The sequence below is a fragment of the Emiliania huxleyi genome (genome assembly GCF_000372725.1).
Source record: "Emiliania huxleyi CCMP1516 unplaced genomic scaffold EMIHUscaffold_86, whole genome shotgun sequence".
Taxonomy (NCBI): Eukaryota; Haptophyta; order Isochrysidales; family Noelaerhabdaceae; genus Emiliania; species Emiliania huxleyi.
Window position 1 is genome coordinate 198,246 of NW_005195584.1, and position 24,704 is coordinate 222,949.

Here is a 24,704-nt window from a genome sequence, read left to right on the forward strand (position 1 = left end):
CAGACACACACACACACACACCACACACACACACACACACACACACCACCACCACCACCTCCACGACCCCTCCCTTGCACGCCCCCGCCCCCCGCCCCCCTCCCCTGCACCTCTCCCTCGCACTCCTCTGCCACCGCGGCATGTCCCCGCCCTCGCCACCCGCCGCGCCTCCTCCTCTGACTGGCTGGTGCCCGCTCGCAGGCTCGCGGTCGGGCCCCGCCTCTGTGTACTATGGCCGCGAGCCAACGCCGCCGCCGCTCGCCGCCCCCGTGGCCTCCGCCAGCCGAGCCGCGGCCGAGCCAGCAGCACCATCCTCGCCACAGCCGCCGCGGCGCCGAAAAGCGACGTGAGAGTCGGCGCCGGGGCGAGAGAGACGAGGCGGCGAGTGCGGCGGCTTGCTGAGCATGTTGAGGCATGAGTGAGATCTAGTGGGAGAGGGGAGAGGCGAGGGTGTCGAGAGACTGCAGCGAGGGTCCCGTGTGAACTCTCGCGCGTGCCGCTTCCCGCTTGCTGCGATCTAGCTTCTTGGGAAACGATGCATCGTGTGTGGTCGATGGCCGTATATAGAAGGTACCCCTACAAGGCGATTCTGAGAGCGCGCGCCGGAATTTTGCACGCCTTTTTTCAAAGAAATGAGCAGGTGTTTGTGTCCGCGTCTCAATTTGTGAAGAGAATTTGTGTGCGGGCCGGGGGCTGTGCCCAGTGGCGTTTTTGCGTTTTCAAATGCGTTTTCCCATTTCTTCTGACTGTCGGTGCTGTCTCTCCCTTCTCTCGACTGTCTCGCCTTGTGGAGCCGACGTCGAGCTAACTGCGCGCTCGGCGAAAGAGGTGCCTGCGCGCCAACCACACCCGCCCGCGCCGGCGCCCGGTGTGTTTTGAAAGTTGATTTGACACCATTTTCGGTATACATTAACCTCGCGACCCCGGGGGGGTGCCATTGTGTGGCCCAGAGATGGCGTGCACCACCTGGGCCCTTACAAAGAAATGTTGGAGCAGGTGTCTGAAACGCAAAAAATGCGGGAACTTTGTCTTTGAAAAGCAAAATCATTTTGGCATTTGCCGAATTACGCGCGATTTGGGCATTTGGGGGGGGCTCTATAGAGAGGCGTTTAAGAGATTCATGTCCTCTTGTCCTCCCAATCGCGTCCCCGTCCGCACACGCGCATCCCCTTGCCGCATCGCCCTCCCTTTTTCCTTGACCAGTCCTTGACATTTGAAATGAGTTGCAGTTGGCACTTGCGACTCGGTTTGGAGCACTTGAGCGGGTTGGCTGTTACCTGTTTCTTTGTTCTTCTGGTACCTCGTGTGTCGAAGCTCGAACATGTGTGCTGTGCGAGAAAATGTGTTAATTGAATTCTTTCTTGTTTAAGAGATTGCCATTTAAAAGGTGTTGAGTCCACAAAACTTCGTTTCATGCAGTGGTCAGCCCGACTCGCTGAGCAGGCGACCGGGCTGCACCGCCTGTCGGTCCGCGGAGATCAGATCACGCCGCCAGACGGCCCCGCCTCTCCCACTCTCCACAACGGCAGGACCAGCCCAGCAAAGCCGCGCATCTTTGTCGACTCGCGGTCGCAATCACCGACCCGGGGGGGCACATCTGACGACGACCAGCTATGGGGCTCGGTGCCCGCGTGGAGCTCTCCGGGGTCCAGGTTTGTGTCGCCAGAGGCAAACGGGTCGCCAAAGGGAGTGCTGATGCGACCGCCGAGTGCACTTCAGTGGGGGCAGCCCCTGGCGGGATCGGGAAAGCGCCCTGCGACCGCAAACCGCGAACCTACGTCGCCAACCAATTTGTGTTTGAAGCGCCCGTCTACCGCCAGCACGGTGCGTTCATCGACAGCAACGGTCCGCTCCCCCGCTTTTTCGAACTGGCTCCGCCCTAGCTCGGCCCCGCAGCAGCAACTGCAGCAACAAAGCCAGGTGTCGGTTGCCAATTGGCTCTTTAGCGCACCGCTGCCGCTTCACCGCGACGCGCCGACGCACGATACAGCGCGTCGCCGAGCACCAAAACGCTTGACAAAGGGCGAGGGCGCCTCCCGACTGACCCCCCAGGCCCAGCGGCCTCCGTCTCCCGCCTCTCTCGAGGAGGCCCCGCCACGCTGCTCTTCTCCAAGCGCACTCCGGACGTCGCAAAGGCCGGTTCGCCGGCCAAGCTCCCCGGCGGGCCGCTTGGAGCCTTGGTGTATTCCGACGGTGGACGGCGCCGGCGCCGATGCCGATGTGGTGACGACGCTCAGCGTGAGTCCGAAGGCACTGCACCGAACGGTGGTGCTGTGCAAGCCCCCAGTCGCAGCGGCGGCAGAGCGGTGGCGACCACGGAGCAAAGGGGCAATCTTCTGAGAAGCGCATGCCTCGGCAGCGACGCTTCGGACTCGAGCCCCCCGCAAGCGCAGCGCTATGGGCGCGACGTGTCCGTGTGGTGTTGTGGCCACCTCACCGACTAGCTGCACGCACGTAGACGTACACACAATATCTCTATCGTTTCGGCAAGCAATCGAGGAGCTGGGCCATGGACTTGACGGAGTCCTCTGGGAGTGTGTGGGGAGATCTCAGCGCACCAGAGCAGTATCGGCTATCGGACAGTTGCCAGTTCGCACCCCCCCCCCCCCCGAAGTGCACATTTAGTGCACGCCAACAGCAGGAACAGCGAACTCACGCCCCACACACGTGCAGGTACTCCCATAAATAAATAAATAAAACGGACACCTCTACTAGGAGATGGGTAAAGGTACTCCCATGGTATACGTATGGAGGAGAAGTTTCTCCGAGACCTCACGAGCGGACAGATGTCCTCTTGCCCGTGCAGTCCACGACGTTGGGGGATCGGCGAACAATAAATAAATTAAAAACGGACACCTCTACTGTGAGATGGGTAAAAAGGAACAGGTCCCCGCCCTTGCGATCTGTGTGCAGGGTTCTTTGTGGGTGTGGTCGGCGACTAGCCGGGGTCGTCGCAGGCACTGGTTTTATTGTAGAGTCGGTGGTGGGGGCCGATGCTGTCGTAACGTGTCGTGTCGTGCGGCCCGGGCGGTCAAGGTCGCGGACCCGGTAAGCGGTATCTGAGATATGGAAAACAGCGCGATTGCTACAAGTACAAGTACAACCGTTCAACTACAAGTGTCAAGCGGCTGAAACATGGTGTGCCGAATATTTTTGTAAACGGATTTTGACATTCTCGCCTTAGGGGCCCCCTAGGCTTAAAAGGGTGGGCCCTGGGGCGCCTGCGGCTTAAACGGCTTAAAACCGGCCTAGGCAAGTTTGAAGAGCTGCTGGGACGCCGATTCCTTAAACGGTCTTAAACGCTTAAACGGTGCGGGAGAGGCTCCCGACGTCGATGGTCCGGGAGGCTCCCGGCAGACGCCGGAGGCTGGGAAGCTAGGAGCACCTGCCACCGGCCTCCGGAGCTGCTCTGGTCGCGGCGGCGTACGAGCGCAAGTGAGACGACCCCCCCCGGAGGCAGCGATGTCACACCGCCTCCCTGCCGTCCATCTACTTCCTCGCCCAATCCCCCGGTCCGTCCCACGGTCGCCGTCATGTCGATGGTGGCGGAAGGCGAGGCAAGGTCGGGCATGTCGTCGACAAGGGCAGCAGCTAGGAGGGAGGGCGGTCCGAATTCCTGTCGGATCCCGTCTCTCTGAGTGATTCTGAGATCAGGTTGGGCGTTTCCCCTTTGGAGGCAGACATTTCAGAAAGCGAATCCCAGGCCGCATCTCCCCGCTCGAAGCGGGGAACCCGTCCCGGGCGCCCGCTGGAAGCGGGGGCGCCCGCTCGAAGCGGGGGGCGCCCTCTCGAAGCGGTGGCGGCGCAGGCTGCCACCGCTGCCCGGGCGCGCCGAGCGGCGGCGGAGGGCCGCCCAGGCCACCACCAGTGCCTCTCCCACCGGCGGCGCGGCGGCAGTGGCGCCGACCGCCCCTCCATCAGCGGCGGCGCGAGGCTGTCGTCGGGACGCCGGCAGGTGACGCGCGAATAGGGTGCCACCGGACCGGCCGACGAGCACCCAGCGGAGCCGTCATCGTGCATGGCGAGCCGAGCACCGCCGCGTCGCTTCTCGGCGCATTGGAGAGCAGAGGAAGCTGCTGGCGTCGCGGCTGGGATCGGCAGCGGCGCCAGCAGCTTTCTCGGATCTGAAGCGACTTTGAGCGCCGATCGATCGATCTGAGGGCTGACCGATGGGTGGCGCTGGGAGGAAGACCGCGCCACCCGTCGGCCAGCCCTCAGCTCCGCGACGGCGACTCGATAGTCGTGGCCGGCGCTCGGCTGCCACTCTAAGCTGTGCCGCCAGGCGCTCCTTCGAACCGTGACGTCACTTCTTATGGATGCGGCACTAGGGACGCCCAATGTTTTCGTAAATATAGAAGCCACTCTCTCGCGTGTGGAAGCCACGACTGCGTAGTCGTGCTCCCCCGGAGCACGCGCCATAGAGCGCCGGTTGTGTACCGGGCGCACCCGCAGCCGTACACACTGCTGTGCCACCTGCCAGGGGGGCGCCGCAGGCGCCGCAAGCGGCGCGGAGCGCCGCCGCAGGCGGCGGACAGCAGGTGCGCAAAATTAAACGCCATTTTCGGTTCCGCAGTTTTGCCACTAACGTCGAAATCCGGTACAAATCGAGACTTCGACGAGAGCCGAGCCCCCCACGAAAACCACAGAGGGGCGCGCGGACAGCGCGCCGCCAGGGGCGCCGCAGGCGCCTCAAGCGGTGCGGAGCGCCGCCACAGGCGGCGGACAGCAGGTGCGCGAAATTAAACGCCATTTTCGGTTCCGCGGTTTTGGCACTGTCTACCAACTTTGTGGTACAAATCGACTTGCACTTGGTCTGAGCCCTGCGCTGCGTTTGAGCCTCCATTCTGAAAGTGTACGTAGAAGGGAAGGCAGCAGGTCCGGCTTGCGAACTCCGCTGTGCGCCGACAAGCGGTATGGCGCCGAGCGTAGAGGCCATTTTCCTATTAGAAAAGGCTGTCGAGAGCGCAAAATTTTCTTCGCTGCGCGCCCAACCATGGTGGGCACGCAGCGGGCGCCTGCGGCGCCAAATTTTTGAAATGTCTGCCAGTCGCCCAACCTGATCTCAGAATCACTCGTAGGTACTAGTGAGGACAGGTCTGCCACCCACCCCCCACAGAGATTTCACATGGCGAGGGAGCCGAGCTGCTCCTTGGCGCCCTCGAGGCGACCCTTTTGCATCCCGAGCCCGTACTTGACCGACCCCTTGGCCAGCATCGCCTTGATCACCGCGTCGGGCGGCACGCGGTCGCGGATGCAAACCTCGATCAGCGCGTCCGAGACGATCAGCGCGTCGAACCCGAGGTCGCGTGCCTGTGGCGCGGGCGCCGGACGCCTCGGAGCGGGCTGCGGCTCTCGACTCGCAAGAGAGGACACGAGCGGCGCCTTCCACGCTCCACGCACGTCCCGCACGCGCACGTCGCAGATCGAGCGCACCTGCGGGGGAGGGGTCCGGGACGGGTCAGGGAGGGGCTCAGGCCGCCTCGCACGCGCGCGTCGCGGGCCGAGCGCACGTCCTTTGGCAGCTCGGCGACCAGCTCTCCCGCCTGCGGCAGCGAGCAGTCGCCTATGCAGAGGAGCTTGGCGCCGAGCGAGAGGGCGGTCGCCACCTCCTCCGCGTTCGCCACGCGCACCGCCGACTCGAGCCCGTACCCCGCTGCCGCCTCCATGAGAGCCTTCGTGCCCTCTGCCCCGTTGAGCTGCAGGGAGAGGGTGGCGGCGCTGGCGCCGTCGGCGGCCGCCTGGGCGAGCTGTACCTCGTCCACGACGTCGAGGTGTGCGAGCACGGGCAGCGGGCCCGGGAACTCGCCCTGCGCCACCTGCTGCTCCTCCGAGGTGCGCCTGAGCGCATCCGCCGCCAGCTGTCGCTCACCGGACCGCACGCTCACACCAGAGCAGCCGCCGATGCGGAATTGCTCCGAGAGGTACGCCGGGTCGTTGAGGTCGAAGCCGCCGAGGGTGGCGCTCGACAGCTGGGGTGAGCCCTCCCCGATGAGCGCCATCGAGCCCTTTGGCTTCTTGATGGCCTTGTGCAGCTTGTCCTTGACGGCCGCCGACGGGGGAGCAAAGTCGCCCTTCTCGAGCGCCTGCTTGGCGGAGGCAGCCGCCGCCTCCGCGGCGGCGCGGACGGCGGCGGTGCCCGCGGCGGAACGGCGGGAGGCCGCGTCCTCGACCGCCATTCGTGCGAGCTCGGCATCGTCGTCCTCCTCCGCACTCTCGTGCTGCTCAACGCGGAGGAGCGGCGCGGGGCGGCGAAGGCCCTCCGCCACGCGCGGGCCAGGGCCCCTCAGCGTCTGGTACGAGGCCGCACCAGCGAGCGCGAAGGCGGTGAGAAGAAAGCAGCGGGCCATGAGAGTGTCGGCCGTGTAAGTGAGCTCGGACGCGAAAAGAAATCTGCTGGGTGGTGCTGCACACATCAGGCTACGGCGGCGGCGGCGGCCGACGGCCGACGGCCGACGGCCGACGGCCGACGGCCGACGGCCGACGGCCGACGGCAGACGGCATACGGCCTAGGGCTCGGCTGGGCGCGCACGCGCACGCGCGCGCGTCGCGCGCCACGCGTCGCTCCGCGAGGGCGCGCGCCAACCGCGATTCGAACCGGGGCCAAAAGGCGCCTGGAGCGACCGCGGTCCGGTCGCGCCACCGCGGCTGCGGGGCTGATAGAGCAGGCCGGCTGCGGCTCCTGATGTACCTCCGCTTTTGGTTGGCGGTCGCGCGCTGCCGACGGCGCTCGCCGGCGCTACGGCGCTCGCGGCGCGCTCGTGGCGTTCGGGGCGGCTCGCACACGCACACGCACACGCACGCACACACACACACACACACACACACACACACACACACACACACACACACACACACACACACATGCACAGACACATGCACAGACACACAGCCCCTTCCCCTCCCCCCTCAAGGGCGAGGACACGCACAGGCCGCACCTCTAGTGAGGCCCGCATAGTATGTGGGAGACTCGTGCCGCCGCCCCTGCCACCCCTGTGTCAGTGTGCCTGTGGTAGGAGAGACTGCCAGCGACAAGCTGGAGGCAGGTCGCTAGACTGAGATGAGACCGCCAGTGGATGTGGGAGTCCACCGCGCACCGCGCTGCGAGCCTGTCGTGTCCCTTGTCAGGAGCAGGAGAGCCCCACCTGTCCCCCTGATCGTTCTTCCAAAATCCTGCTCGTGCAGGTGGGGACCCTGTCCTCGTCCCATCCCTCGTTTGGCGTGTCTGTTTTCTTTCTTTCTTTGCACACATCAGCGAGCTCCCGCGCTAACCCGCGCTTACCGTAGACGAAACATAATCGCTTTCTTTCTTTTTAGGACCGAGGGGGGGGGAGCGAGCCCCCTCGGGAGTGGGGGAAGGGAAGCCGCTGAGGAGGGCTTGAAGGGGCCATGTTATCCTGAGAGCGTCTCACGTTTTGCGTCTGCTGTCTATTACATGGTCTATTATCAGCTCCGAGTAGAGGGGGCGTTCCGCAGCTAGGGGAAACCCAAAGGCAAAGCGCAGAGCCAACCCCTCGGAGACCCGTGTTTACTTTTTACGCCCCTTTCCCTGCGAACGCGCACCCCCCAGGGCTAGGGCTTCTCTTGCCCGCAACCCGATCCCAATCATCTGGCTGGCCCTCTGGGTGCGCTTCTTAGCCCCCCGGCCCTTGCTCCAAAGTGCTCCGAGCATAGCGGATGAAGGTCGCTGCGAGAATACTCTCTAATACTCAATACAGAATTGTGGCGAGACACTGCGAAGAGAGATAGGAAGACGAGAGGTAGACGCCCCCGAGGGAAGGGTGGGTGACGGCTATTACCACACTCCTGTCCTTAAAATCCCGCTGTGTGGTGGCGGCGTGCCGTCCTCCCATCCCTCCCTTGCTTGCCTTGGTTCTCTGTTTTCTTTCTTTCTTTATTCTTCGTAGTTCGTTCACACTTCACTGGCGCGCACACGAGACACGACACGACCCCCAAGGGCGTGTGGACCGGCGCACGCTGCACAGAATCAGAATTCTCGGAACCGCGTCACTCTACCCATCACCACCATCCGACACCGTCTCCCACCCTCCGCTGCTGCTCCCGCTCCCGCTCCCGCTGCTCCGCCCCTCCCTCCCGCCCCCCTCGCTCTCCGCGACGCTGGCAGCGAGGAGCGCGGCGACGGGCGCGGCGGCTGGCGGCGGCGGCACCTCCCCTCGCGTGGCGTCGTAGTACGCTCCCGCACGTGCCTCCACCGCCGCCTCGCCCCCGGCCTCGAATGCGAAGGCGAGGGGTAGCGACGGCGCCGCCGGGTCGGCGAGGCCGTGCGCGTGCGCCTCGAGATGCAGGTGCGGCGTCGGGCAAAAGCCGGCGTCTCCACTCTCGCATAGCCGCTGCCCGCGGCGCACAGGGTCGCCGGCGCGGACAACGGCCGAGCCGGCGCGGATGTGCACGTACTCGAGAGTGGTGGTGCCGTCCGGGAGGAGCTGCACGACCGAGTTGAAGGCGAAGAAGAGGGACGTGTCCGCGCCGCCTCCCGCGGCACAGCCGTCCCGCACCTCTGCAATGGTGCCGTCGGACGCAGCGAGCACTGGCGTGCCCACCGGCGCGTCAAAGTCGCATGCGTGCCACGTCGACGGGTGCGCAAAGTGGGTGAGCGCGCCGCCCGCGGCCTGCGAGCAACGGAAGGGCAGCCCGGCGCCGGCGGAGAGAGGGAACGAGAGCACCAGCGGGTCACGAGGCGCCGGCAGCGGCGGAGGCTGCAGCGGCACGATGTCGGAGACAACGTCCACGTCGTGGATCGACGCGAGTCCGAGGATGACGCAGGCGTCGACCACCTCCTTAGGACTGAGATGGATCACCATCGTCGTCGAAAACTGTGGGCGTCCCTGCTCGTCGCGCCAGCGAGAGCGCGCCAGCACGCCGCCGGCGCCGCGGCACGCATGCCTGCGCACCGACACAAAGACTGCGCGCCCCTCGCAAGTCGGGTTGAGGACGGTCAGAACGTGGATATTCGGCTCGACCGACAGATCCGGGACCGCCTCTCCCTTTTGCAGCCCGAGGGCACGGCGGGAGAAGGCTCGCCGCCCGAGCAGCCAGGCCGCGCCGGCGTCGCCGACGTGGACGCCGGGCCAGGCTGACATGGCGAGCAGGTCCAGCGATAAGTCGGATGCCAATGCCAGGCAGCCTCCTGGGACTCGCTGTCGTCTTTGTCGCCCTGGGTTCCGGCTCCTACCCGGATAGGGGGTCTCGAAAAAACGCCCTACCTACCTACCTACCTATCCCCAGGCCGCGCAGCGAAGCGAAAAACGATGAAAATAGGGGGTGCCTACCTATTGCAGGGCCCTTTTGGGCCAAACAAGACCAACCTACCTACCTATCTGGAAGGGGCCAGCAAGCAGTGCCGACAGACAGACCCCCTATCCGGGTAGGAGCCGGAACCCTGGGAGAGCTCTTTTAGAGATCAGACCTTTCGATGGTTCATGCTTTCTGGATCCCTATGTCGTACTTTTAGCTTAACTGGGAGAAAAGGGAAAGCCAGGCGCGATTTCTGGGGGGCCCTACCACTCAGCGCAGTCGGAGAAGCCGGTGAACGAATCTTCGGAGAGGATGGGGCAGTCATCACTGCCGCGCTCACTGGGTTCGAGAGATTGTGCGAGAGATTGTGGGAGAGAGCTTGCGTCGGAGTCGTTCCTCCGCTCCCACCTGTCGAGTGCAAGCTTCCAGTTCCTTGGAGTCGAGGTACCAGACGCCGTCAACCTGCCCTGCGCCCTGAGCAAAGTCGAGGGCCATTTCCCTCTCGGCCCGAGCCTGGGCGGCAGCGGCCTGGCGCGTTGCATTCTTCTTTGCGTTTGACGGCTTCTTCTTACCGCCTCCATGGGTGCCCGCTCCATTGCCGCTCAAGTGCCCACGCGGGGCAGCAAGGGGCGCTAACTTGCTTGTCCGGAAACCTGCCTCCGAAGAGGCATCTGCGATTAAGTCAGCATGCACGCTCAGGGATGATGTCGTCGAGTGCACTCGTAGGGCACTCACTCGGGTGATCCCGCTTTGGTGGCTGAAGGACCCGATGGTCCTGTCACATTCGCGTTCCGAGTCGTGGGGGTAGAAGAATTCGAGTAGAAATCGAGTCAGCACTTCCTTGTAGTACAGCGGACCGCCAGGCTCGCTGGCAGCATCCGCAGGGAGGCAGCATATGAGGCACCAGTTTTCTGGAGAGCTCAACAGCTGCAGCCGCGATGGCAGAGTCGGCCGCGGTTCGAGCGAGCAGCTTTTGGCTGCGGCCTGCGGGATCGAATCGCGGAAGGCTCATGCCCTCGCGGAGCGACGCGGGTCGCGCGGCGCGCGCGTGTGCGAAATGCGACAAAAGACGAAAGACGACAGGCGCCTGAGCGCTGTACGCCTGAACTTTTGTCGCCGCAATCGCCACCGTCGCTATCTTGACGAGCAGCGCGAGCGCGCTCGTCGGCGGCCAGCCGTCGCGGGCCGGGCCGAGCCCGGCCTCGACCGGCCGCGCCGCCGCAGCAGGCCGGGAGGCCCGAATGGCGGCCGACCAGCTGATAAGGACTCTGGTCTTTCCGAAGGAGAAAAAAGAAAGGCACGAGCGCAACTCCGGCACGTTGATTTGGTCGAAGAGAGATAGGAAGTGGTAGACGCCCGAGGGTGGGCGACGGCTAGCACCACACTCCTCTCCTTAAAATCACTGTGTGGTGGCGGCGTGCCGTCCTCCCATCCCTCCCTTCGGTTACTGTTTTCTTTCTTTCTTTCTTTGATTGTCAAAATGCGTGTCATGAGTCACCTTCGAGCTACCGCCGCGTGACCCCTGGGCGACCCCTGCGCCACCCAAAGGCCCACTCCGACGGCGGCGCCGAGCGTTCCGTTCTCCAAATGGCGCGGATTGTCGCTGTTTTTCTCGCTCTCGGGCTCGTTGAGGGCAACGATTGGCCCAACATCGCGGGCTACACCCCCGGCTCGGACGTGACCAAGCACGCCAACCTCGACCTCGACCAGCGGGCGCGGGCCTCGATTTCACCACACCACGCACCTGCCACGGCCTGTATATGTCAGCGTCACCGAGCCCGAGCCTCCTCCCCCTCCTCGCACCAGGCGCTGGTGCAGGCGCTCAAGGGCGGAACTCCGAACTGGGAACTGGCGAACCACTCCTACGCCTTCGGCAATTTTTCGCTGTCGGGCAAGGCCCCCAACGGGCTCCGCACCATGAAGGGCTTCTCCACCGGCGCCGAGGGCAAGATGTACAACGGCAACAACTGCGCCGGCTGCCCGTACAAGACCTTCTCGGTCTTCTACGACTACTACGGCGACTTTGACTATGCGGACAAGTGGGTGAGCGCCGCCCTCGACGGCACCAACATGACCTTCAGCAGCGGGCGGCACGGCCCGAACGACTTCGCCACGCTCGGCGACGCCGCGCGGATCGAGGCGGTCAAGAAGGGGACGGCGTACATGAACGTGTGGATGTACGTGATCCGCGAGTTTGAGGACGCGATCGACGACTGCGAGACCTGCGTGAACGGTCTGAACTGCAACGAGTTCTCGGACTCGGACAGCCCTCAGTACAATGCGGTGCACGCGTGGGACGAGGGCGTCGCCTTCTACGCCGGCTCGCTCGAGGGCCCGAACGTGGGCGGCAGCTCGGCCGGCGAGATGGTTTACCGGCTCGCGGAGAAGCGGTGCGCCAACTTTGGCACCTGCGAGTCGGGGAGCACGGGGCTGTCGAACGTCAACAAAGAGTTGCTCGAGGACTTCATCGTGGGCGAAGCGCTCCTCATGAAGGGCCTCTGCCACGCCGTGCGCCCCATCGTCGACAGGATCATCAAGCAGATGACGGTGCCGCTCGTGCAGGGCTCGCTCCGCTACGCGTACAAGGTCGGCATGGCGCCGGAAGCCACCGATCGGTCGCAGAAGAACGCGGCGGAGGGCGCCGTCTTCACGGCGGCCGTGCTGCCCCTCGTCCACGAGTGCAACGTCGCCGCCGCCAAGACCATCAGCGACGAGATGAAGTTCGGCCTGTACGACCAGGGCGTCTTCCCCGACTTTGCGGCGGTCAAGGCCGCCTTCGAGAGCACCTACGACTGCCTCGGCATCACGTGCGCCGACGTGGGCGGCCTCTCGGATACCGGCGTGGCGACGGCCTGCCAGGATGCCGTTCCCGACGGAGACGACGACGACGACGGCGGCAACACCGGCGCCATCATCGGGGCTGTCATCGGCGGGGTCGCACTTGGCGTGCTCATTGGCGCCGTCATCTTCCTTCGCTGCCGCAAGGCCAGGCTCGCCAGTCCGGTCCCGGTCGACATGATGGCGCCGAAGGAGGGCAGCTCCGAGCTGGGCTGCGAGCAAGCCTGAGCGTGCCGTCTGCGGCGACGGAACCGCCGCGCTGCGCGGCTGCATGTCTGGAGCCTCGGCCTCTTTCTGTTTGGACTGTGTTCTCCCGCCTTGGTTGTGTTGAATAGCACGCGTCTGGCCGAAGGCTCATCCAGCCATATCTCGTGGTGTGTGCACTGCACAGTGTGGTTTCTTTATCTACATCGATGTAGGTCACGAGAGGCCCCGCCGTGCAGGGCGCTACGGGCTCCGAGTCTGGTGTCCTCTTGAGGAGATGTTAGTTAGATGGATGTTGTAGAGCCGTAAAGCGTAATGGCTAAAGCAGTAGTGCGTAGAGCATCTGCGGCATGAGATACTTTCTCGTTTAAACCTGAGACTAGAGTTCATTTACTCTGATTGCCACGCGGTAGCACTAAAAAAATCTCATCAGGCAGACACAACGTGTACGTAAATGGTAAAGCACCCCCCTCACCTACGCCTCGTTGCAGTCGCCCCCACGACCAGCTCCGCAAGGCCCGAGGCGAGGGTGTGGCAGTACTCGACGCTGGCCAGGGGCACGCGTACCGCGTTCCCGCCCTCGCCCCGCGGCTCACCAGCGCGCAATTCTGGGGAGCAAAGCACCACGGCCGGCCCCGCCGCGTCGAAGCTGAGCTCGGTCAGATCGCGCAGCGCCACCTGCCACTCCAGGCGGAGCCCGGTGACCGCCTGCGCCGCCTGGCCGCCGCCGCCGCCAGCGTGCGGCAGGTGGACGAGCATCAGCCTCTCCACAGAGACGAGCAGCAGCGCCTCGGCCGGCCCACGCGGCGCGCACAGCGCGCAGCAGACGAGCGGCTCGGCTGCGTACCGGCCGCCCTCGACGGCCTGCGCTGCGCCCCAGCCGGCGGCGTCGACGGCGTCGTAGCGCCGGATGGCCGCCGCCGGCCCGTAGAGCATGCGCGGCAGCCGGAGCCGCTCGCAGGCGCCCCCTGCGCCCTCTGGCCGGCCCGTGTTCTTTATTCCCTCGGACACCTTGGCGCCGAGCTCGAGCATGCCCGCCGTCGGCTTGAGCGCCACGCCGGCGAGCCCTTTGCCGAGGCCGCGCGCAAAACCCGACACGCCGCCGCCGTCGCGTGCGCCGCGCATCGGCGCCGCGACGATGCCGGTCAGGCCGTGAAAGAGACCACGGGACAGCCCGACACCGCCCTGCGCTATGCCCTGGGCGATGTTGCGCGCGGGAGCGACCGGCGCATAATCGCCGCCGCCGTTGAGCGTGCCCGATCTCGCGACGTGGAGCACGATCCGGTGGAGCTGGCGCAGCGTCTCGGCCTTGTAGTGCGAGCCGAGCTGCCGCTGCAGGCGCGCGCGCTCCAGAAAGATGTGGCGCCGCTCAAAGGGGCGCAGCCGGAGCGGCAGCCCGTCAAAGTTGGGCAGCGAAAGAGGCAGCCGCACCCCGCTCCGCGCCTGCCGCGCCACAACGGATGGCAGCCGCCGGTGCGAGACGCTCAGCCGCGCCTCGGCCATCGACAGCTCATCAACGTACCACGGCCGCTTGCGTGCCGTCGCAGGAGGAGGCAGCGCGACAGCGCCGAGCGCCGGCTCCGCCGCCGCGCCCTCGCCGAGGCCAGCCTCGCCCGCCGCCGCCGCAACCGCCGCGCTCAGCCGCGCGCCAAACCCGTGCACTGCGCCGAGAAACGCCTCCTCAATCTGCAGCTGCGTGTCGCTCAGCGAGATTGTGAGCTCGCGGATCCGCTTCTCCGTCCGCCGGCGCGAGACGTTGAGCTGCAGCCAGCCCGGCGCCGCCTCGGCGGCCGCCTCGCCGAGCAAGACGGTCGTCAGCCCGGCGCGCGGCAGCTGGTTGTCGAGCTGCAGCCGCGTCACCAGCAGCTGCCACTCGAGCTCAGTCGCCGACTGCATCGCCGAGATCACGATGGGAGCCGCGCGCGCATACGCCAGCTCGGAGCGGCGGCCGCGGACGTCGACCAGCGAGAGGCCGGCGGAGGCGATGAGGAAAGAGAGGGAGAGCGAGAGCTCGGCAGAGCGCGCCGCGTCAGTCGGCAGCCGCGGCGAGATCCGGAGGGCGCGGTGCGACTCGCCGAGAGACGTGACCGTCCAGAAGCGGGGCGGCGCGCCGTGTGCCACCGGCTCGCCGAGTGCGTCCACCGCAATCTCATACTGCTCGAGCGCTCCAGCATCGCCGAGCGGCGAGAGCAGCAGCACGCGCTCGCCGAGCGGCTCGTCCCACGCGTACGGCAAAGTGCCGCGCGCCGGCGCGAGGTGCTGCCGCTCACACCCCTTCTGCCGGACGGCGAGGGGGGCGCCGCACTCGTTGTGCAGCACGTAAGGCGGCACCCCCGCCGCGTCGAGGCAGACGAGCAGCCCGGCGTCGCTTTCCTCGACGAGCACGTCCACCAGCAGGCCGGGCCGGCCGGGCACGCCCACCACCAAGTCGTCTCGCGAGGGCTCGAGGGCGAATGCGCCGCTCCACGCGGCGCCGACCCCGCCGGTCGCGCCCGCCGTCGGCAGCGGGGGTGTGCCGCCGTCCGTGGCGACGTGTGCGAGGCGGAGCATGCGCTCGGCCGACGGCGTGCCACGCCAGTGGAGCGGCTGCGGCTCCAGCTGGCCCGCCGGCAGAACGAAGGGCGGGACAGCGGGCGGCAGCAGGCTGGGCCTCGCCGACGGGGAGAGCGCGATCGAGATGCCCGTCCGGTTCACGAGCCGGTAGCGTGGCCGCAGCACGAGCAGCCGGCTGCGCGCCGCGTCGTTGGGCGGCGCCAGCTGCTCGGCGGCGAGCTCGTATGGGCCGAGGGCCACGCAGCTTGAGCTCCCCGTCTCGCACTGGATCGCCTTGCTCCAGACGCGCTCGCCCGGCCCGACGGCGGCTGCGGCGGGGCCTGCCAGCGCTCGAGGGAGTCCGAGAGAGATGCGGTGCGCAGGCAGCAGAAGGGGGGTTGCGTCGCCGCCAGCTGCGGCGCTGCCTGCCGCCGCGTGTGCTCCATCGCTGCCCCCCTCCTCCCCATCCGCCTCGCTCTCCTCGTCCTCGCTCTCCTCGCCCTCGCTCTCCTCGCTCTCCGCGAGCCCTGCTGTGTCCTCGCGGTGGGCAGCCACACCCGCCTCCTCGGCCCCCTGGCCGGAAGCATCCGCACCCGACAGGGGTAGTGGAGGCGGCGGAGGCGGCGGCTGGGCTGGCAAGGGCGGTGGCGGCGGCGGAGCAGCGTGTGGCGGCGGCGGTGGCGGCGGCGGCGGCGGCGGCGGCGGCGGCGGCGGCGGCGGTTGGTGGTCGGCACCGCCCCTTCTAGAGCGCGCGAAGCTCTTCGTCCGAGCCGAGAGGCTCGACGCACGGCTCAGCAGCTTGCCGCGGGCAGAGGACGGCGGCGCGGCGGCCGCGTGCTGCGAGGCAGCGGATCGCGCCGCGGCCGTGGCTGATGCCGTGGTGGAGAGCCTCGAGGTGGTCGCGGCACGGCCGAGGGCCGGGCCAAGCCTCCTCGCGTTGTCCATCGCGGTGGCTGTCGAAGCTAAGCCCGCCGCGGGAGCGCTCTGCTCCGCCTCCACGCAAGCGAGGCCATCGCTCGGGCTCTCACCAAACGAAGTGCGGCCCGTGCGCGGATTGCGAGCCTTGGCCATGCCGCGAGGCCGCCGCACGCGGTAGCTGAGCGGCAGTCCCGTCTCGTTGACGAGCCACAGCGGCGCCGAGAGGCGCAGGCAGAGCACGGTCCGCTCGGAGCCGGCGCCTTGCCGCTCGATGTGGATCGCGGCGGGCCGGCCGTGAGGGTCGTCGAGCGAGCAGCTCGACGCCACGAGAGGCTTCCAGCCGGAAGCGGCGCCGGCGTGGTCTGTGGCGTACTCGGCGACGACGGGGCCCCACCGCCGCCCCATCCGCAGCCGCAATTGCAGCAGCTCCCCGCGCGGAAGGAAGGACGCAGCCGAGGAGCCCCCGGCGGGCAGAGTGCCCGCCGCGGTGGCGGGCACGAGGACGGCAGGGCTGACGAGGACGTACTGCACGGGGTACGGCAGCGCGCTCTCAAGGGCGAGTGCGGGCTGCAGCACCACCACCGTGCGGAGCGGCGGCTGAGCCGACAAGCTGTGCGCGCCGGCGAGGGCGAGCGCTGGCCGACTCGCCACCCGCACCGCCACCTCGTAGGAACCGGCACCGTCTCGGCGCGCCGCCGCCATCCGATGGACCACCGAGCTGGCAGCCTCGGCCTCGTGGCTGGCAGCATCGTCCGCCTCGCTGGTGCCAGCCTCCTCGAGGGCAGACTCGGCGTCGTCCTCGCCGCCCACCAGCCGTCGAAGCTCTTGCAGCGCCGCCTCGGGCAGCAAGCCCGCGAGCGCCTCCCCAAACTCACCTGTGGCACACAAGGGGAGGGGGGGGGGGGGGTTAGTCGTCTCTCCAACGGCGACGTCCCCGGCGTGTGGCAAGCACCGAGCGGACAGTTGGCGCGCAGAAGCCACAGAGCGCCGCCGGCGGTCTCCACCACCAACGGCACGCCGGACTGCTGCGCGGTCACCGGACCAGAGGCAGCGGCGAGGTGCACGCCTCGCACGTCGGCCCAGTAAGCGCGCAGCGCCGGCTGGCTGCTTGCTGCCGGTTCAAAGGCAAGCCGCACGTCAGTGAGGTGGAGTGTGCCTCTGGCGGCGCCGCCCGAGGCGCCGTCCACCTCGAGGCTGGCGGCACAGCTGTGCAGCACCGCCTCGCCAGGCTGGAGGCCGACCCGAGCTGTGAGCCGCGCGCTCGGCGGCGGGTACGCTGTGGACGCCAGCTGCGGGTGGGAGTGCGCCAGGTGTCGCAGCAGACCGTGTAGCGCGCGGTCGCGCGAGGCGAAGCCGCAAAGCAGCAGGACGCGAGGGGCGGCCGCCGTGGCGCGTGGCGCGGAGCCGCCCGGCGGGCCAGCGCTGTGGCAAATCGCTATGGCCGGCCTGCGGGAGAGGGGCGTCTGCGCCTTTTGAATTGCGGTCAGCTTGCCGAGCGGAATCAGCTCTCGCATGTCGCGCCCTCCGCGCGAGGCAAAGGCCAGGGCGGTGGTCGTCAGGTGGAGCGTGCCGTGCAGCCGCCGGAGGCCGTTTGGGTTGTTCGGGTCGTTGGCCGGTAGCGCGCACCGCCAGCTCTCGATGAGCGCCTCGGAGGCCGCGAGATGCGGAAACTGAAGCAGGAGCCGCCCGAGCGTTCGCGCCGCCTCCCCTTCCCGCGAGCACGAGGCGAGCCAGAAGGACGCTGTCTCGGAGGGCCACTCGTACGCACTCCCGTCGGGATCGCTCTCGCCCGCGCCCTCACCCGAGCGAGCACGCCCCTCGCTCGAATGGGCCGGCCGCACCCGCACGCGCGCCGACATCAGATGCGGCGGGACCGGGATCGACCCGCCGGGAGACACCACGCCGAGAGACACGTGCGTGTCCGCCGCCGCGTCAAGCGAGTCGCCTCCGATTGCAGCGGCTAGTGCTGTTGCTGATTCGGCAGCTGGTTCTGGCAGCGGCGGCGGCGGCGGCGGCGGCGGAAGCGTGAGGATCTCGACAGCGAGCGGCTCCGGCGAAGAATTTGAGAGCTCGGTGTGCGAACGGACTTGGAGGCTGAAGCCAACGGCGCCGTCTGTAGCGAGGAGCAGTGGCCGGCTCACGCAATACACGTACAGCGGCGAATGGCGCGCGCCGTCGGGCGGCGGCACGGCACAGAGGGCCCAGGAGCCCGAGCGGGCGAGCGGCAAGGGCGGCAGTCGGTGCCAGGACCCGGCCGCGCCTTGCACCTCGAGGCTCAAGTGCAGGCGCTGGAGCGGCCGCGCGTCGCGGGCTGACGCAGGACTCGAAGGAAGCTCGAGCTCGGTACTGCCCGCAGATGGCAGCTCCGCCCCGGACTGCTCCACGGGGGTTGATACCCCCTTGCCCTTCCCCTGCCTCTCTTGCAACCCATAGCGAAGCCGTGCGCCGCAAGCGTTTTGTAGCCGCAATAGTACTGGTGGCGCGGCGAGGCGGCTGGCGGCGGCAGCCGAGGGCGCGGCGAGCGTGCGCAGCAATGCGACGCGCCCGTCGAGCAGCGAGGTGAGCATCGTGTCCGAGAGGCTCGCCTCGAGTGCCGACCCGTCCGCGTGGGCAGACCACTTGCCCGGAACAAAGACGGAGCCGCCTCGCTGCGCTCGCTGCTGCCGAGCCGTGAGCGCGACATCCCACGGCTCGAGCAGCGGCTCAAACGCGGCCGCGCTGGCGCTGTAGACGGAAACCTCGAGGCGCGCGTTGACTTGCACCTCCGCCGCCACCGAGCCAGAGGCGTGCCGCGCCGCGTGGAGCAGCGGGGCGCCCGCCGCCGCGCCCTCGAGCCGTGCGGCACACAAGGGCTGGTCGCGGCCGCGCGCAGAGTAGAGTTGTGCCTGCACGTGGCGCAGCAGCCGCACCTCCAGCGAGAGGGAGTTCCTGCTCGCGAGAGGCGCGAGCTGACGGTGTGGCAGGGATGCGGGCTCGGCTCCGGCTCCGGTGCCCGTCGGGGCCGCAGGCGTGTCGGCCAAGCTCGGGGCGAATTCCTCGCTCAGATCCCGAAGCAGGCGGAGCTGCAGCGCGTCAATCTCCAGTTCGAGTGGCGACGACACCTGAACCTGCACCGCCGCTTGCACCCCGTCCGCCGCGGCCAACGATGAAGGTGCGGTGGCGGCGTGTGCCTCTGCCGCCACCGAAGGGGACGGAGCCGGCCTCGTGCTAGCCTGGACGCTCACCTCGAACGGTGAGATGAGCGGCAGCTCCTCCTCGAGTCCTCCGCGCGCAGCAAATGTGGTCGTCGCGCTGTGCGACAGATCGAGTGTGAGCTGGACCTGTGAGCCCTCGGACCCCTCGGAGAGTGGCATGGCCAGGTAGGTCGCAGCCGCCCTCAAGCGGATGCGCGCCCCTCGCCTCTCGCCTTGAGCCTCCGCGGGGTCAAACCTGACACTGCTCGGCGGCAATGACGCGGGAAGCAGCCACACCTGCACCACGGCCGGCTCGAGCTGAATTTGCAACGCTGTCGAAGCAGGAGCGGGCCCCTGAAGCTCCTGTGAGGAGAGGCGCGGCGGCGGCTGCGGCGGCTGCGGCGGCTGCGAATATGACTGGAAAGCTGCCGCTATGCTCGAGAGCTGGGCGACTGCCTCCGGCGAGAGGGTTGCATCGAGAGGCGCGATGCGAATCGCAACCAGCGGAATCGCACTCGCGTCGGATGGGGCGGTCCGTTCGACGACGAGCAACTCGTTCCCTTTGACCGTGGGCGACGTCTCTGTGCCCGCTGAGGTGGTGGTGGCGATGAGCGGTGGGCTGTCGCTCTCTCCTGCCCACAATTTAGCGTCTCCCACTGACGCGCGCAGGCAAGCGAGATCGCGCTCTGCGCCGCCGCAGCTCATCCCGAGGTGGTCCAGGCGGAGCGTGGAGGCGTCCAGATCGCCACCGCAGGAGACACGAACGACAACCGCGCTGACATGTGCTGCAACAGCAAAGGCGGGTGGGCCCGGCTCCAGCTTTGGCCGAAGAACTTCGAGACGCGAAGCGTCGTCAGCGCCCGCGCAGAGGGCAAGCAAACTGTGCGGCTCAAGTGAGAGGGTCGCTGGGTGGTTGGAAAGCAGGCCCGCTCGCAGCACCTTGCGCCCCACGGCCACGGCAAGTTCGAGTCGCGGCAGCTCGAAGAGAGGTCTCGCCTGCAAAGCATCGACGGCCGCGAGCGACTCGCGTTCCTTCTCCGAGGGCGACTCTGCCGCGCTCAAACCCTGTGCTGCGCGCGGGCTCTCCCATGCTGCAATCCCAAACGCGTCAGCAGCTGCTGCCACGTCGTCTGGCGGCTCCAGAGCGGGGAGGAGGGTCGCAGCAACCGTTGAAGCGCCCAGCAAAAGCTCCACCGCGCCGTCGGGCTCTTTCGACGCGTGAGCCTCGCTCGCCGGAAGGAGGCGGATGGCGGTGGCTTCAAGGGAGAGACGCAAAGCAGCGCGCACAGCCCGCTCTGCTGGAAGCGGGAGTGGCGGCGGCGGCGGCGGCGGTGGCGGGAGCACGCCCATGGCGCGGAGCTCGACCATGAAATCGAGGCCCGCGGCATGCAAACGCTCGATTCCGTCGACGGTGCCACCTGGTGGCCGCATCACCATCGGCTGCGTGGTAAGCTGGAGCTGGCTGGGACCGCGCCAGGTAATCGCAAACGCCGGCTCGCCTGCCCGACTCGCCGTGCGCATGAGAGACCGCTCCAGCCTCTGCGCGCCATCCGCCGTAGCGACTGCTTGCACCTCCAGCATCCCGATAGAGACGTGCAGCCCGGCAGCCACATCGCCTTCTGCAACGGTGGGCGGGTGTGTGACGCACAGCGAAGTGAGGCGAAGCTCGATGAGATCTGCCGCATCGTCGCTCAGCGCGAGGGAGACCGGCCCGCCCTCCACGCGGGCTCCGGCCAGGCTAGCCCCGCAAAGCGCGTCGAGCACGGCTGGCGGAGGAGATGCCACGGGCGGGGCGAGGGCCACCTCGTCGGCCTCGGCAGCGGCCGCCGCCGCTAGCGCTGCCCCCAGCTCCCGCGACAGCGCATCCATGTCCGAGTGGAGAGTCCACAGCGTGGGAAGCAGCGAACGGCCCACTGGTAGACACACCGACACGGCGCCAAACACCAGCCGCGGGGGCGACGCGAGGGCGAGACGTAGCAACGATGGTGCGCCGCCCTCCACCGTGGGAGCTGGCGCGACGCTCACGCGCACCGTCGCCTCGGCTGCCCGCGCGGCTTCCTGCGCTGCTGCGAGCATCGTCTCGCCGCCATACTCCTGTTGCTGCGCCGGCTCGAGCGCCACCAAGGCGCCGGCTCCGACGAGCTGCGGGGCGGTTACGGCCACGCGCACAAGAGAGACTCGCGCTTCGATAGCTGCGCCCACGCGCGGCCCCGCCTTGGCGCCAACGCCGCCAATCTGCGGCTCGAGTGGCGCACCGCTCACCGCGAGGCTGAGCGGCCCCGCCTCGAGCTGCAGCAACTGCTGCGCGCTCGACTCGAGGACCAACCTCGCGCCATCTAACCGCGCCTCAAACTCGAGCCGTGCGGCCGCGGCGGTGAGCGCTGGGAGCAACCGCCTGGGCGGAGGCGCGGGTCCAGCGAGCGCCGCCGCCTCCATGCTGCGAAGCGCCTCGCCCTGATGGCTCTGTTGCCGCAAGGCGTGGCGCAAAGCCTTGCGACCCGTCCTGCGGTCGGCGGCGGCGAGGTTGACCGCGATGGTGGCGGCGGCGATCGCCTCGGGCGTGACGCACAGCTCGGCGTGCGAGAGCGAGGCGCGCGCACGGAGGCGATCCCCGGGGGCGGCGGCGAGGCTGGCGTCGAGGCCGAGCGTCAGGTCGAGCGGCGCGAGAAGGAGGCAGCGGCTGCTCGTCCCCACCTGACCGGCCAGCGGCAGCACCGAAAGCGGCGCCCTCCATGCACTCAGCCGCAGGAGCTCCGCCTGCGCCCGCCCCACCTCGAGGTCAAAGCAGGCCAAGCTCCCGCACGCGCGGCTCACCGCCACCCCCGGCCCTCGCGCCGCCTCGTCGCCCCCGGCCGCAGGAGCGGCACGCCCTAGCCGTGCGCACGTCACCAGCCGCTCCGCTCGCAAGCAGACTGCGCGCGAGCCGGCCGAAGCGGGCTCGAGCAGCAGCAGCCACACCGGCGGGGTCAGCCGCGCGCTGAGCTCCACACTGAGGCCCGATTCGGGACGCATCGAGCCCACCGCACGGCGCAAGACCCGTGCAGCGTCGTCGCCGCGCGAGCTCGCACCGCGGCCGCCGCGGCCGCGGGCGGCGCTGCTCGCCCCAACCGCCTCCTCCCCCCTCCCTGGCAGCTCGAGCGGGCCGCCGCCCACGTGCGAGGCCGTCGCGAGGCCGGCGGCGACGAGCGCACCGACGCGGCTGGCGGTGGCGTGGTTGGCGAGGAGCTGCAGCTGCTCCGAGTTGTGTGCCGAGACGCGCAAATGCGACGCCCCGTCATCGCCGCCGTCGGGAGGCTCCCACTGCCAGCTCGCGCTCAGCTGCCAGCGCGAGCCGCGCCGCGCGTCGTCCGACCGCTCGACGAGCAACGGGAGCCACTCGCGCACGCCCGCCGCCACGAAAGCGGCGCGCGTGTCCACCTCGAGCGGCGGCATGAGTGGCCGGCTCTCCTCGGCCGGAACGTGCATGAGCGAGGATGCAAGGGGCACGCCGCCGCCGCCGCCGCCCGCCGCGCGGCCGACGAGCTCGACCTCGAGCGTCTTGAAGAAAGCGTCGGCCGAGTAGGCTGCGCTCGCGACGCCAAAGTTCAGCCCGCACGAGGTCAGGGTCGCCTGCAGCGCCGCCGGACCCGCCTGCGTGCTGCCACCGGCGGCGTCGGGGTCAGCGTCCGCGGCGAGCGCCTCTGACGGCGCGTGCAGCACGAGCACGAGCTCGGAGATCAGGAGGCGGCCGTGCAAAGAGAGCCGCTCCGACAGCCTCTGCGGCTCCTCGTCGCCCTCCTCGAGTAGCTCGGCCAGCGCACGCCTTTGCTCATCGCTCAGCACATCGTCCCGGCCGCCTCGTGCCGCCCCGGCGGCCTGGGCGGGCGGAGCGGAACTGCTCTTCCAACCGCTCCACCAGCCGCCGCCCCCGCCGCCACTACCACCGCCACCGCTGCCGCTACCGCTGCCACCGCTGCCGCTACCACCGCCACCGCTGCCGCTACCGCTGCCACCGCTGCCGCTGCTGCCGCCGCCCGCAGCGGCGCCGACAGCCGCGCCGTCGCTGCCGCCGTGGTTGCCCTTGCCGCCGCCCTCTCCGCCGCTGCCCGCCGCGCCAGCGACCTCTGCGAGCTGGTCGAAGAGGTGCAGCTCGCGCGCGGATAGCGCAGAGCGCAGCTGCGAGAAGGAAACCTCCTCGGCGTCGCTCAGCCCGCGCCCGGCCGCGAGCTGCTTGGCGCGCAAAGCGACGTATGCGCGCCGCTGCCTTGCCCGCGCCGCGATCTGCGCCCACGTGAAGGGCTCGTCGCGCGACCGGATCGCCCAGCGGACGGCGTCGGTCGCGTACCGCCACCAGGCGCGAGGGTGCGACGATGGGCGGCAGCCGAGCCGCGGCCGGAAGCGCCGATGCGCCTCGAGCCGCTCGAAGGCGCCGAGGTAGGCGGCGCAAGCGGCGAGGTGCGCCACGTCCGCCAGCTGCAGTCGCAGCGTGACGCGGCCGGCCTCGAGGCTCGCGGTGTGGCGGGGGACGGCCGCTCCGCCCGCTCGCTGGCCCTCCCTCCGGCCCTCCCTCTCGCCCTCCCTCGCAAGCGGCACGCCTCCGAGCGGGGCGGTCGACACCTCGAGCGCGAAGGAGAGCGGGTCGAGGAGGCAGGCGTACGCGTTGAGCCGCATCGCCGCCGGAGCGTCGACGGCGAGGCCTATAGCGAGGGTGCGAGATGCTCCGCCGCACGCCCTCCTTCTTTTGCCGCCCGAGCGTCGGCCGCGGGGCGGCCGGACGACTCGAGCCGGGAGCGAAGCTCGGCGGCGGTGAGGCGGCCGCGAGAGGGACTGGGCGGCAGCGCCGCCGCAGGCAGCACGTAGGCGCACAGGGCGCACACCAGCGCCTCGCGCTGTCGAAACGGCTCCTCGTCGGCCGACTGCTTGACCGCAGCTTGCGGCTCGTTGGCCTGCGCCGCGGGACAGACTCGACTGAGCGCGGCGCGAGGCGTGGCGCGAGGAAGGGTGGGCGGCAGGCAGAGACACCGAGTCGACGTGCGCCGGATGGAACCAGAGCGAGTCCATCGCGACCTCGACGCCGAAGGGGACGGAGGAGTGCGAGTAGTCCTCGAGGCGGACCACCGCCGACGTCACGACCACCTGCAGGTTGTGCAGTACCCGCTCCATCAGCCGGTCGACCCAGCCGCTCTTGTCGGCCCCGCCCGCCTCCGGCGAAGGAGCGATCGTGCCCGCCAGCGCCTGCAGCTCCCGCTCCTTGCGCGCAGCCAAGCGGCTCGCCTCGAGCGGCTCGTCCCACTCATCCTCACACACGGGCGCGACCAGGAGCGAGAGGCGGTGCACGCGGATCACGACGCTCTCGGTGCGCAGCTTGCTCCACGGCACTGAAATCTCCAGCTCTCCCACCTCTCCTCCTCGCACCGTCACAGGCAGCCCGAGGCTGTCGAACACGTCCGGCCGCAGCTCGACGCCGCGAATAACCATCGTGCCGCCGCTAAGGTCTAGCTTGCGCTCATTCTTCTTCACGTAGGGACCGATCAGCCGCTCGAGCAGCGCCTCGGCGACCCAGGAGACGACCATTCTTTCAATTCAATCGGTCGGGTGGTGAGTCGGCTCTTCGTTTATGCATGCATTGCCCCGGTTGGCAGGATTCAAGATTTGCGGCGCACAGGTGACCCTGATGATGCTGATCTGTGATCTGTGATCTGTAAGGGTCCGCCCGCAGGCGCATTTTGTATACCGAGGCGGTGCCCGGTGCCGAACCTGTCGGACCTTAAGACAGCATTGTAGATCCCTGGGCGAGGGTGGTGGCGT

General features: G+C 68.4%; 5 protein-coding genes across 5 annotated transcripts in view; 2 read left to right on the top strand and 3 right to left on the bottom strand.

Annotated features, from left to right (window-relative positions):
• EMIHUDRAFT_438776 (hypothetical protein) overlaps window positions 1-586 on the top strand; it is a 2,368-nt gene extending 1,782 nt beyond the window's left edge. The window contains exons 6-7 of the mRNA XM_005758494.1: window positions 81-138; window positions 184-586. Coding sequence (XP_005758551.1) covers window positions 81-138; window positions 184-350 — 225 coding nt within the window. The 3' untranslated portion in view covers window positions 351-586. The remainder of the gene's footprint in view (window positions 1-80; window positions 139-183) is intronic.
• A 4,535-nt stretch (window positions 587-5,121) lies between these two features.
• Window positions 5,122-6,176, bottom strand: EMIHUDRAFT_106968 (hypothetical protein; the record flags this gene model as incomplete). Its single annotated transcript, XM_005758495.1, has 3 exons — window positions 5,122-5,310; window positions 5,401-5,433; window positions 5,511-6,176. The coding sequence occupies 3 exons, from the start codon at window positions 6,174-6,176 to the stop codon at window positions 5,122-5,124; spliced, it is 888 nt and encodes a 295-aa protein (XP_005758552.1).
• A 1,455-nt stretch (window positions 6,177-7,631) lies between these two features.
• On the bottom strand, window positions 7,632-9,098 carry EMIHUDRAFT_219445 (hypothetical protein; the record flags this gene model as incomplete). The annotated part of the gene is made up of 2 exons (XM_005758496.1): window positions 7,632-7,684; window positions 8,201-9,098. 2 exons carry the CDS (start codon window positions 9,096-9,098, stop codon window positions 7,632-7,634), a joined length of 951 nt encoding a protein of 316 aa, XP_005758553.1.
• A 1,741-nt stretch (window positions 9,099-10,839) lies between these two features.
• On the top strand, window positions 10,840-12,318 carry EMIHUDRAFT_219446 (hypothetical protein; the record flags this gene model as incomplete). The annotated part of the gene is made up of 3 exons (XM_005758497.1): window positions 10,840-10,929; window positions 11,059-12,093; window positions 12,238-12,318. The coding sequence occupies 3 exons, from the start codon at window positions 10,840-10,842 to the stop codon at window positions 12,316-12,318; spliced, it is 1,206 nt and encodes a 401-aa protein (XP_005758554.1).
• Window positions 12,319-12,765: 447 nt separating this feature from the next.
• Window positions 12,766-24,470, bottom strand: EMIHUDRAFT_106971 (hypothetical protein; the record flags this gene model as incomplete). Its single annotated transcript, XM_005758498.1, has 4 exons — window positions 12,766-16,619; window positions 16,697-23,593; window positions 23,725-23,842; window positions 23,919-24,470. 4 exons carry the CDS (start codon window positions 24,468-24,470, stop codon window positions 12,766-12,768), a joined length of 11,421 nt encoding a protein of 3,806 aa, XP_005758555.1.
• Between the last annotated feature and the right edge of the window lie 234 nt (window positions 24,471-24,704).